This window comes from Rhipicephalus microplus, unplaced genomic scaffold, assembly GCF_043290135.1.
Source record: "Rhipicephalus microplus isolate Deutch F79 unplaced genomic scaffold, USDA_Rmic scaffold_72, whole genome shotgun sequence".
Taxonomy (NCBI): domain Eukaryota; kingdom Metazoa; phylum Arthropoda; class Arachnida; order Ixodida; family Ixodidae; genus Rhipicephalus; species Rhipicephalus microplus.
In genome coordinates this window covers 73,963-86,776 of record NW_027464645.1, presented here as the reverse complement: position 1 = coordinate 86,776, position 12,814 = coordinate 73,963, and the positions used below count along the sequence as shown (strand labels likewise).

General features: G+C 43.1%; 2 protein-coding genes across 2 annotated transcripts; one reads left to right on the top strand and one right to left on the bottom strand.

Moving 5' to 3' along the window:
• The first annotated feature begins 106 nt into the window (after window positions 1-106).
• Window positions 107-1,513, top strand: LOC142790151 (mitochondrial import inner membrane translocase subunit Tim13-B-like). The gene is made up of 3 exons (XM_075885140.1): window positions 107-337; window positions 582-650; window positions 1,224-1,513. The coding sequence occupies exons 1-3, from the start codon at window positions 233-235 to the stop codon at window positions 1,320-1,322; spliced, it is 273 nt and encodes a 90-aa protein (XP_075741255.1). The 5' UTR covers window positions 107-232; the 3' UTR covers window positions 1,323-1,513.
• Window positions 1,514-3,055: 1,542 nt separating this feature from the next.
• LOC119174704 (cysteine and histidine rich domain containing protein) lies at window positions 3,056-12,603 on the bottom strand. Its single transcript, XM_037425737.2, has 10 exons — window positions 12,492-12,603; window positions 11,930-12,025; window positions 11,661-11,767; window positions 9,852-9,944; window positions 8,604-8,769; window positions 6,971-7,023; window positions 5,265-5,335; window positions 5,079-5,178; window positions 4,018-4,209; window positions 3,056-3,341 (listed from the first exon to the last, which is right to left on the bottom strand). The coding sequence occupies exons 2-10, from the start codon at window positions 12,000-12,002 to the stop codon at window positions 3,189-3,191; spliced, it is 1,008 nt and encodes a 335-aa protein (XP_037281634.1). The 5' UTR covers window positions 12,003-12,025; window positions 12,492-12,603; the 3' UTR covers window positions 3,056-3,188.
• Window positions 12,604-12,814: the final 211 nt, after the last annotated feature.

Below are 12,814 nucleotides of genomic sequence, written 5' to 3'. Positions count from 1 at the left end.
TTTAAATTGGAACGTCATGGTCGTCATGTTTTAGGTTTCGCTTTTGGCAGTGGCTTGCAATCAACACTTGTTATGAGTTGGATTGGCTTGCCACCTCGTTCTTTTTCTGCTTCTTTTTCTGTGCGTGTAGCGCGGTGGTGCGGGAATCCGGGTGTATTTTTTTTCACGTGGTTGGAAATTCGTCTCGTTACATAGGGGCTCCACCGCTCGTAATTGTACAACGACGCTTACGATGGATGGTTTACCGGCCGGAAAACTGACCGGAGCTCAAAAGGAGGAGCTGATGGACCAGGTCAAACAGCAAATCGCCGTTGCAAATGCTCAGGAGTTATTGCAGGTGACGATTAGCAATGGCATAATCCATGCCGGTCGGGTGCACGCTGTTACGAAAGCGCGCTTTGTTTTTACGAGGTCTTCTTGGAAGTCTCTTGCGCTTATTCTTGTTCGTTCGCAACGTACGTTGATTGAAACACTCTATTTGACACTACTGCATGCGACACGTGCGAGATGGCCGTTACAGGGAAGGTCACCTCCCTCAGTGGTACCCGCGCACGCCCCTCAACTGCGAAATCTCGTTTCAGAAAATGACCGAGAAGTGCTTTAAGAAGTGTATTTCCAAGCCTGGGACGTCCTTGGACAACTCTGAACAGGTCAGTTTATTGGTTGTCCCTTATTGGTTGACTGTTGGTTGACTATTGGTGATTATTGGTTGACCCACCGCGTGTTCACGCTGAAACGTCGTTTTTTATTCAGGGAGGTGCGCGCGACACGTTCGGGGCATGGGTAGAGAAATCTCCGCCGTAATATGTTTACTGGACCTGTACGAACTTTATATATTGGTCTGTCTTCTCAACTATACAATATTATGTGATCGGCTGTGCTCGTTTAAGTGTTCAATCTTCCTGACTACATTCAGCCGATCCCCAATCGTAATTGAGTGTAGTGTTGGAAAGGCCGGTCAGACAGCATGTTCAAGGACAGTGCTTATCATCATCATCCAAGCCTCATATTGTTTATGAAGTATTGACCCCACAGCTGATCTATTGCAGTAATAGAGACAGTTTCATTCAAGGTATTATGGGTGCGATACCTACAGCTGTTACTGGTACTAGTAATCAATTGCCTACTCTTCTCAGAAGCCGCAAGCTATGTAGTGCTGATCATCATTGTGTGGTGATGTTTAGCCATGTCTCATTAATGCATTCTTCTCTCTGACCTTTCAGAAATGTATATCCATGTGCATGGACCGGTACATGGATTCTTGGAACATAGTGTCAAGGTCCTACGGCAATCGAATTGCAAGAGAGCGGGGTCAGATGTGACACCCGGCTTGCAGTACAGTATATGCCAATTGTGCCACTACATTACGAAGAATTGCAACCAACGTTGTATATATGAATATATGTACACAAATAGGCAATGTACGCTGGTATTGTAGATAACTGCTTTGAAGGTGAATTGTGTCACTCGTATCAAAGCACACGTACGATTAAAACACCATAATGCGTCGCTATGCTGTTGAACCTGTATTATTCAGTCACAAGTACACTGTACTTGCTCAAAACTTTTTTCAAGAGATCTCTAAAGGCAGTTGTCATGTGACTGCATTTAATATTTTATTGCGATAGCAATTTAAATTATATAGACAGCCTCGCCTAGTTTTTGCCATCGCCGTCATTCATGCATATATATACATCTATATATATTAAGAGTGAAGAGTGTATACTTAAGGGCTTGTTTTTCCGTGTTTGACACAATATTAATGAGCTATATATATATATATCTATATATATATATATATATATATATATATATATATATATATATATATATATATATACACACACACACACACACACACCCATGCAATATTCGATGGTCGCAGGTTCGGTTCCTGCCCACAGCAAGTTATCTTTTCACCCACTTTTCTTTCTTCCCATTTACATTACGAATTCAGTCTAATAATTTCCCCTATACTTTCCTTAGCATTATGTTTCACACAACACAGGGAAGGATGCGCTAGCCTCCCCTTTCTGCAGAGCGAACAGCTCCTTTCGGGCCGGGGTCATCTGCACGCCCACTTATCTTGTGAGCGGTCATGCGGGGGCTCTGGCTCCACCCACAGTAGGCAGGAGCTTCTACGGGCTGCACTTTCAACATGAAAAAAAACGGTGCCAAAACTGTACCTGGAGCGGTACGTAACAAACTGCCACCAGCGACAACACACAACGTATAGCCCCTTAGTACCAGCATACGCTGCCACGGGAAACGCTTTTCATCATCGCAGTTACTACGCTCGAGCCTTGTTGTGGCCATCTGCTGTTGCCACGCCGCAAGAAGCTTGGTTACTTCCCAAGCGCATGTGTACTACAATTAATATTGCTCCCGAAAATGCTAGCCTTGCTTCATAAAACATTCGAATATGTTGTTATTGCATTCATTGCTTTGCCCTTTTGGGGAAACTGACTTTTCTTTTTTGCATCTAATCCAGCTTCAAGGTGTGAATACGAGGCTGTGGGTGCTAATTCTTAATGTGTCGTAATTTCGCAAAAGCATACATATCTAACCTTCAGACAATTACGGCACCTCTTATCAAACCATATTTACATTTCTCACACTGTGCCATTATTAGTAATAGTAATGTAACAAATTGGACTAGCTAAAACAGTGTGTTGCAAATTATTTTTCATGTCTTTTTTTTTTTGCACCGGCTGTTATTAGTAGTATTCATCTTTGCTTTGGAATATTATTAAGCCTTACAATTGGATACAATTTTCTGCTTAATACAATTAGTGAGCTGTGTTTGAAATCATAATTTGGTGGGGTTTTATGCACTAATACCACTATATCATAATGAAGCACAACGTAATGGAGGGCTCCAAAATTTTAGACCATGAGGTATTTAACCTGCACTGACCTTGCACAGTACGTAGGTGTACACTTGAAATGCATGAAAGACTTTTGAAACTGGACAGTTTGCGTGTGAAGTGGCTAAACAATCGTGAACACAACCACTGCCCATGTGCTTAGAAAGAAAGCTAAACGACAAATGAAATGTGAAACAAAGTCAAATCTATTTAATAACCACATGTTCTTTGATTAGGATGTTCCAATTAAGTTAGATGAACTGTCTCGACATTTCGCTGCCCGAGCTGCAGCCATGCAGCATATCTGGCACAAAGCTTGTTTCACGAGTCTTCAATGTCTCCATCACCATCCTGAATCCGTGGCTTTTGTGGTGGAAGGGTCAGCAGCCTCCAGCCTACAGCGTCTCTTTTCTTGAGGTTGATTTCCACTTTGGTTCCAAGGTACTGCACCAAACTTTTCTCCACATCAATTACCTGTTGCGTAGAAGAAACAAATTTCTAGAGTCAACAGAAGCCACATAAGCAGAAGTTTGCATTGGCAGTATGCCACAGTTACTGCATATTAATGGTAGGTGAAATAAAAACAGTGTTTGTGACTTATGTGAGAGACTAAACTGATTATCGAATGCTGATTAAAAACTTTTGCATAGTAATGAAATGGAAATGACTCACTTAAGCTGCTGTTTCCAACTATACCTGGTGATTACGAGACACTGGCATGCTTTTGTTGTAATGTACAACATAATACATAACATACCCTTTCTCGCAAAGTTATAACAATAAAATTAAAAACATGGGAGTATTTTATTATTTTGTTGAAAGTATTCTGCTTCAAAAAATTTTAAACTCTGTGGTATTCAAATCTCCCGTTAGAAGTTGGTGGCAGGTCATTGGAGTAGGCTACTTCAAGCAACAAAGGAGTATCTTTGATCTTAGGGAGAGATGTTATAGCCACACGACCTGAAACAAATGCAGTTTGTCAACGGAACTTTCTTCAAATGTTACACTAGTAGGCAATTCATGTTTCTATCGTAACAAATGTTGCTGGCCCTAGTTAAGGCTAGTCAAGTTACCACCAGCAATATTATGCAGTGAAGTGGTTTGTCATAGTGAGTGACAAACTTGAAGTGCATAAGTGTCCACCACTCACTCCGTGAAGCACCATAACTTCATCGTAGATTGTGCGGTCTTCCCCAAAGGTAATGTGCAGGTGTAACTTGACCGAGTTTGCCTCCACGTATGATTCATCGGGTATGGGCACCTTGGTAAAAATGCTGATCACCACAGAGTTTCCAGTTTGGTACCAGTCGTAACGACACGACGTCTGTGCCTCGGCAGTTTTCTGCAAAGGGCAATGTTCGTTTTGTGGGCAGCAGTATACAGCAATACCAGAGACGTGGGCAAGAGCAGCACTGCTCATAACATCTCGATAATAATTATTAATATCCGAGGTTTTACATGTCAAAACCACAACATTATGAGGCATGCTGTAGGGAAGGGCGTTGGTGATTTCGACCATCTGGTGTTTTTTCAACCAGAAATGACACCGCACAGTACATGCCCCCCCCCCCCCCCTAGCATTTAGCTTCCATCGCAATGTGACCGCCGCAGCCGGCATCAGACCCACTAAGTTGGCATCCAAGCACCTTAACCGCTACACCATCACGGCGACTGCCGATAAGATCTTGCTGCGAAACAAATATCATCTTTAATGAATGCCGCTTACTAGTGGGAATACAACAAATGATTGAAAAATCTGCTGCTTCCATTTCCTTCAAGCCTCCTTCAACATAATTTAAATTAATATGGTGAAACCCACTCCATAAACAGCTTCACATCTTTTTCCTGCCAGCTTTCTTCTTAGGTTAGGTTGCACTTGTAAGTCCACAGAATACTCAAAAGATGTCTAAGAGTTCAGCAGTGTGCACGCTAGTAGCAGCTGATGACCACAATAAGAAAAAAAGTTTGAAAGAAAGGAAAATTTTTTTCTGCTGTCGTCGGATTTTTACTGGCGGCAACTACCTGGAACACAGTCTCTTGACACGGCACTGCCAAATCGACTGCTTCAGGTTTCTGGAACGATCAGTATATGTTGCACCAGACTTTCTTGAGACGAAGTCACTCGCTGCTGCTCCCATTTACCATAACTTGACAATTGACCGCTTGACGCGATAATGTAGTACCAGAACGGCCTTCTGCGCGACATCATACCTTCTTTATCCACACGTGGTTGCCTGACGTGCAACCTTGTTGCTCCAGAAAGTTGGCAAAGTCTGACGTCTTGCGCTGGCAACAAGTCCAGTACTTCATCCTGCAGTAGAGAAGGAGAAAAAAATGTTTGCCTTTGAATTTATTGGGCTGAAAAATTGAGCAGCATCGAGAAAGAAAAAAATGTACCCTTCATGAAATATGGGATAGCCTGCATGGTAGAAGCAGGTGTCCAGGTTGCTTTGTTCGCCTTTGTAAGTCTGAAAATGGCAGAAGATATTAACATGGTGACAAATACCTGCCAAAGAAAAGAGCTTGAGATGTTCAAAGCGTACGTAGAGGCGAGAGGCATGCAGTGTTAATCTCGCATTTGCAGCAAGAGGTTTTTTGGCAGAATAGTCAACATATGTTTTCAATTCGTATATTTTACCAGTGTTAATTTCGTGCACATCAAAGGACAAAGCTGCATGAAGTGAGAAGTAATTTAATGAGAAATTGAAGAAACAAGCATCCATTCAGGTTAGGCTGAAATTTTTGATGCACTTCAGCTTTATATTATACCCTCAAGCAGCAGTAATCCTAATTGTTATTGTGTCATCTGAAAATTTTTCCAGCCACTGCCAATAATGCCTTGGCTAAATAAAGTTTTTTACACAATACAACCGTAAGAGAGAAGAAAATTGGTCATAGTTGCGAAAAACAGCTAGTTATGCCATGAACCATATTCACAGATAAATGCAACGGGCAAGCAATGCATAGATGATCTCTAGTACACGCGTAGTGCACATTTTGGTCCTTAGGATGGCATAGTGTAAAATCAAGCAAGCCCCTTCTATCCCTATACTGTGAAAAATATTCCGACAAGATTCGGGGGGGGGGGGGGGGGGGAGGGCTAGTTTGGTCACGCATCAAACTTCAAAGTGGCAACGGAACAGTTACGAGAAATAATGAAACCACACCCGTATTGCTAATGAAACACTATAATATATGAATGCATTCATTGGTTTTATTCGCCCTCATCAAGCAAATTCAAATAGTAAAAAACGAAAATGAAGGAAAGGAGGCACTTGTTCAGTCCACTGATTGATATTTCAAATCTCCCAAATTATGGAGGGGGGTGCTTGCTTGGGATCTTACTGTAGACTATAGGTACACTCCTGAGCAAAGAATTAAGTCCAAAACTTTGCCCAATTTCTCACAAAGACAGCACAAACACAAGTACCTAAGCATGTTATCCCTGCAATGATTAGTAGTTTTTTGTGGCCATTGGTGGCCAAAAAGCACCATGTCTTGCAGGTGATGTTAGCAGTGACCAATGATTACGATGATGGGATGTATTACAGATGCATAGAGGCCTAAAATCATACACTATATAGAAGCGTACAAGGTCTGTAAAGAGTATAAAATTATGGCATTAAGATGTGACCTGATCTATGGGTGTGGAATGAATGACGGGTCAGCATGACATTTACAAGTAAGAAATGGGAAATACCGGAAAAGCCTGTTCAAGGCCCTTGAAGCGAAAGGACGGGAGGCAGGAGCTTTATGTAGTCGCAGCAGTGACCCTCAGAGGTCGTGCTACATGCGTGTTGACCCTAAACATCACATGCTTGATCCTACAAATACTAGACCATCGGATTAATCAAAAGGAAGTGCAGTTAATGCTGCCACTGGCTGGTTCATTCACCTTCCTCAGAAATGAAGATGAATGCTGCTGAAGAATGGCTAGTCCGATCTAGGCGTGCGAAGTTACCAATGGCACAGGTGATGCACCCTGTTATAATTACATTGAATCTATTGTACACAAGTCAAGCCAAAACAACGCTGTGAATTGCTACAGCAGTGTCGGCCATCACTGCTGCCATCAGGTGTTACAGCTACAAAAAGGAACTCACCTGCCGACAACCGGCATTCTTGCACGTTGTGCCAACGGTAACAATGTTATCAGCTGCAAAATAAAGCGCAGATTGGCTGAGATAACTCCAAAAAGGCAATCAAAATAAAAATTTCTTGAAAACTGTTATTCATTAAAGCCTCACAAATCTGCGTCGACCTCATTTGGTTTCTTGTAGGAAGTACGTGCTGGGAGCTGCCCCAGCGTACCAATTTAAATTGACCATTATAAATAAATGTACGAAGTCATTAAATAAGTTGAGTTACAACCAAACAAGAAATGCAGACCACGACATTTCAGCAATGCCAATTTCATATTCGCGGACAGCTGATCTTGTAGATATGTGGGTATCATGTCACTCTGACCACCAAATAAGTGCAAGAAAAACAACAGAAAACGGTAATGCTACGACACTGTGACATAGACTATATGAACTGCTTAACCCTGCAATGCTGCAGTGTGATGTATGCTACTTTATGCACTCAGCTTCTTATCACAGATAAGTGATTGTTCGAAGGGATGCAGATCTCGGCTCACTTCAAAAAAATAGAAGGGGCACGGGCATTTCACTAGCTGGTAGAGTAATGCACTCTATAAAATGCACCAGGAATTTCAAGTCTCGCCTAGAGCCCAACACACTTGTTGCGACGCGACACTGACATACTGCTGCAAATCTCGGGTTGAATATTGTGGGGTTGCGTGAGCAATCCGGTGTCCTGAACGCGGCGTCTCCGCTCATGATATGCTTACGCTCGCAGTGGCATAAGGGGTTGCATTGGGGGATCATTTTGCCGCCCCCACTGCCCTTTGCACCCTGCGCTTATTCTGCAGCCGAAATGCTCCATTCCCTCCCTTTTGTGAGGAGACTACTCCTCTCAACCTGAGAAAGCATATAGCTTTTTCAGGGGCTTCTCTGTCTCGGGAGGTGTGAAGGACCAGATCGGAGCCAATCTGCTAGCAACGCTGCCACCATCAACCCCTGCAACACTCCAGCCATGAAGCTTGAACTCCCACCCAGAATCGGTGTGCAGAAGCCAAGCAAGGTGAGCTGAGCGGTTATCACTCGCTTGACATGTGCTGGATATTTGTTCATTGTTGTTACCCCTAGTAGTGCGGAGCGCACTCCATCTTTGAGGTGTTCTTGTGTTAATCGGCTGTGCTGGTGTACTTGTTGCAATTGGCAGATACGTATCCAAGGTGAATAAACACCTTCAGTTAAAAGACGTGTCTGTCCCCACTGGCCTGAAACCCAGAATGGTCGCAACTCAACGCGAGACATGGGGATAAGGGGTCGGGGTTCTGACTGTTTGGGCTGCTGTCTAGTACTAACAACAGTGCCAATCCGATAGCATGCGGAGAAAACTGAACGAGTGACAGGTTTACGCGTGCAGCTTTGATGTGTTCATATTTACATGAAGAACCCCTATGACAAAAACGTAAGATGCCGTGATTTGCCGAAGCCATTGAAGTGAAATTCATAAAAGAATTGACACCAAAGAATTTCTTTGACATGTACGACACGGGACAGTTTGCGTGCCTGAATGAACCAAAGGACCCTCTCAAGCAACAACACACACAGAGAGTAATTTGGGTGATAACCCTCTCCCCAAGTGCCAAGCACGCAAAGAGCTTACCTTCAATTTCAGGAGCATCAACCTTTTTCTCCAGGGAAAGCTTGCTCAGCAGAGGAGTCAGGCTTGAACCAATGGAGCTTTTTAGCCGCACCAGTGGGTCATTCTCATTAGGTCTAATAATCGGAGTTATCTGAGCACGCACTGCTGCTTTCTCTTTATTTGCAGCCTGAAAAAAAAAAAAAGTCATGTGACAAGTCAAGAAATACCCTGTATTATGCACAAGTGCTAGCAGAGGAGATGCCAGTATGTTCTGTTGAATGTCGCATATTGTGATTCACCAGATATTTGTCACAAAATAGTGGAAGTACTTTCCTGATGGTGCAGTTGTGTGGACCAACTTGAGCTGTAGCACAACGAAAGATAGAATAGCCGCTAGCATTTTCTCTGCCGTTACAAACACTAAGAAGACAATTCGATCGATCACACAAGTGAGAGCTCAAACAAAATGTGGTGGGGCGCTGCAATCAGCGCCAATGTGCACGTTTAAAATCCCATATTACACATCTTAATGCTTTGAATGGCCCATGCTGCCAGCACAATGAGCTTGTAAAATGTTGTCAGTATTGATTCGGGATTTATATAACACAAAAACTCAAACACTTGAGCTTCGCCTTCAAAAGTGCATTTCAAAATTGCGTTCAGGCTCCGTTCACATCTTCACATTTGCCTCTCAGTAGATACTTCACTTCTGTCCTGAGGAAAGGAACATCTGAGCAAAAACACTGGCTGTTTCAAACAATCCTACAATGCCTGCTTCATGTATACTTGTAAAATGCCCACTACAACATGGTTTATCATTTTGCAAATTAGTGAAGTACCTACTACATGTCCATACAGCAATATGTGCTCTGTACAGCTGCCCAATTTGTTTATGCTGTGGCTAATAATGATTATCAATTATGCATTGTAACACAATTCACATGGTACAACACCTGGGGTGACTTCACACTTCTGCCAAGCAGTATTACATAGACAGACACCTAAAAGGGTTTAGTATAAGTGCATAGGACTTTTGTTTCAAAGCAGTTCGTTCAATCACTGCCACGTAGAATGCCTCGGTTGAATACCGACTTGAATCCACTGTTTGAAACTTTTCAGTCACAACGAAAAGCTCCCGACACCAGAATTTCTGCAAAACAGGCTGCTTCACGCCTTAAAGCAGATACTAACTGCAAAAACTGCAACAATAAACTTGCTGTACGATAACTGCTGTTATCGGCATAGCGGGCATAAAAAACAATGACCTACCTCAAGTTGAGCTTCAAGTTCAGGATCAATTTTTCTTTCTGGTTTTGGCGACTCTGGGGGCTTCTGGTCCAAATGGTACGATTTTGTACAACCCTGAAAGTGAAATCCAGTTTATTAAAGAAAATTGTGTAATCTGTAAATGAGGTAGGCTCATTAATGCTATGTCATTCACCGACTCCCTCGAACAACTTCCCAGCAGTTCGTTCATGGTCAATGTCTGCAGTGGCCTGTGTTCGCTTCTAGCACAGTTGCGCTATCATGTGGAGCACCAGAAGTATCTGTTGGTCTTCATTAAAAGAGTCATCATCATCATCATCATCATCCTCAGTACGTCCACTGCAGGACAAAGGCCTCTCCCATGTTCCGCCTGTTAACCCGGTCCTGTGCTTGCTGCTGCCAATTTATACCCGCACACTTCTTAATTTCATCTGCCCACCTAACCTTCTGTCTCCCCCTAACCCGCTTGCCTTCTCTGGGAATCCAGTTAGTTACCCTTAATGACCAGCGGTTATCCTGTCTACGCGCTACATGCCCCGCCCATGTCCATTTCTTCTTCTTGATTTCAGCTATGATATCCTTAACCCCCGTTTGTTCCCTAATCCACTCTGCTCTCTTCTTGTCTCTTAAGGTTCTTGGTCTTAAGGTTACAATTTTGAAGGTGGGATAACTTGTGAGATGTATTTGTGTGGACCCCCCCCCCCCCCGTGCAGCATCTATAATATATCAATGGATAGTATAGCTTATAGCATATTTAAAATCAATCGTAAAGTACATGTTATGTCGAGTGCACGTGAAATGTGCTTTTGGTTCTCGGGAAAACAAGCAACAGCCCCATGTGTCACAAGTTTGTGTGCGCTGCCACGATCCCTGCGAGCGCTCTCTCCTAGCAGTAATTTTCAATAGATAGCTTGCACATGACGTCACGGTCGCAGCTTAATGCACTTCAGTATGATAACATTACAATCAGAATTTTATTGACCTCTGTGCGTCAATCACAACAGAACTTGCAATTTATGTAAATGATAACGTCTCCCTGGGACATCACTAACCTGTGTTCCACCAACATGACAGTTTCGGAAACATCAGTGCAAGCCATTAACTAAAGAGGGACAGACTTGTATGAGAGTACAAAAGCTGATGTCTTTGCCTTGTCAGAGCATTCTTTGGAGGGTCATGCATATTTATGCCTCAAAGCACCCACGAAGCAGTCATTGAAAAAGTTATCAACACAGTGCTCACGAGCATTCAGTTTTGCGCACTCACGTGGCCAGCTATGTTTACATGAAAATCACTATGGTCCCGCCTCACTTGGTGCTCTCTGGAACCGGAACTGCGACTGAGTGCTATAACACCTTTTCTAAATAATTAACTATTGTGTACTTGGGCAAATAAGTTTTCTAGTCATTATAAGTTGGTCATCAGCTACCTAATGCAACAGAAAAAAACAATATGGAAGATTTTAGTGTCGGTGCTCATTTAGGGTTGTATCTAATTAAGGAAAATCAGCCCTAAGGTCCCCCTGTTTTATTCGTAAGTACAGACGAATGATTTGGAAGAAATATATGTGTGAAACAGAAAGGGCAAGCAAGACATCTGGATGTTAAACAGTGCACAGCTGATGTCACCACTATTCCCAGCATATTAAATTTTCGAGACCACTTACTGGCAATGGAGTTGGTGCTAGATATCTCTCTATGAGACAAGGAAGGGGGAAAGAGGTAGTTGTTTCTAAGTGCATACCCTCAGGCTATTTCACTGATAGTAACCCCTAATTTGCTTTACACTGAAATAAACACCAACTTTTTTTACCTTGATGTTTAGAAATTCTGTGAAATCCGTGGTCTTGGCCTTGCAGCACGACCAACTTTTGTAGGCATCGTGAAATACAGGTTTCCCCGGGTGATGTACACATGCATCTGTCGAGGCAAAGATAGGTCAGAACAGTCTCTTCGAAAAAATGTGCTTAAAAAAAAATAAAAGCAGGCCAGCCTGACGTTGAACTGTCGCAGTATGTCAGATGATTTAATCGGTAATAAGTTAGTGAACAACTAGAATGAATGTAAAAGCGATAGTTTTACCTGGCGCGTTCTCATCGGGATCGAATTTCTTTAGGCACCCTTTGTTGTAGCACTGCAGCAAGGTCTTGGGCATGACTCGGGCCTTGCGCAATCGTTCTGGAGCACAAAACGCAATTGAGAGTCACAAAACGCGCGATTAAACGCCCGTATTTCTACAATTATAACTCAAGACAAACGATCACAATTTCGGAATCGACGAGATTCGCGTTTTGACAGTCCGCGATTCCATGCGACAGCAGTGATGGATGGAATAAGACTCCAGCGAAGAGGCGCCTCCGACGGCGTTAAGTGGCGCATCGCAGCACATTTTACTGTTTTTAAACGGTCTAATGACAGCACACAGACCGGCGTCTTGTAAAGTAAATATCAACAGAGAACTTTCTAGAATAATGTGCCGCGGCCTGACAGCGAAAGTGTTCATTGATGAAGTTTTGCGTCTCTCCTGACGTAAGATGCGGCAAGATCTGTTTTCGCATGACAGCAAGTTCTAATAATTTTGCTTACAGCTAGGCGTTTTAACGCAAGGTGGCCGGAGTAAATTACACAAAGCGTTGCTACTTACTGACGGACTTTCGAGTGCGATCCGCGCACACCTTTTTTGTGTCGGCCTCGCCAACAGAAAAGCTCTATCTATCGCTCTATCATGAACGGCAGGCGTGACGTAACGGAAATAACGGAGATGCGGTGTCGATACTACTGCTGCAGATGACCCGAGTTCTTCTGCTGTCGCCAGTTTCAGCGGTTTGCGGTTTCGTTTCATATGAAGTGAAAGAGCAGCAAGGCGAAGGTCACATTTGAGACGCCTGTCTGCCTCGAAACTACAGGCGTCAGTTGCAAGGTGTGGGCAAGGGGTAGAAACGCTTAATTTCTCGTTAAGTTGATATT

Bases quoted from the DNA above. Each gene is read 5' to 3' on its own strand.
- LOC142790151 (XM_075885140.1), top strand. From the start codon at position 233: ATGGATGGTTTACCGGCCGGAAAACTGACCGGAGCTCAAAAGGAGGAG. The intron at 338-581 runs GTGACGATTAGC...ATCTCGTTTCAG, and splicing joins ATGCTCAGGAGTTATTGCAG to AAAATGACCGAGAAGTGCTT. The intron at 651-1,223 runs GTCAGTTTATTG...CTGACCTTTCAG, and splicing joins CCTTGGACAACTCTGAACAG to AAATGTATATCCATGTGCAT.
- LOC119174704 (XM_037425737.2), bottom strand. From the start codon at position 12,002: ATGCCCAAGACCTTGCTGCAGTGCTACAACAAAGGGTGCCTAAAGAAA. The intron at 11,768-11,929 runs GTAAAACTATCG...TTGCCTCGACAG, and splicing joins TCCCGATGAGAACGCGCCAG to ATGCATGTGTACATCACCCG. The intron at 7,024-8,603 runs GTAAGCTCTTTG...TTTATTTTGCAG, and splicing joins TGATGCTCCTGAAATTGAAG to CTGATAACATTGTTACCGTT.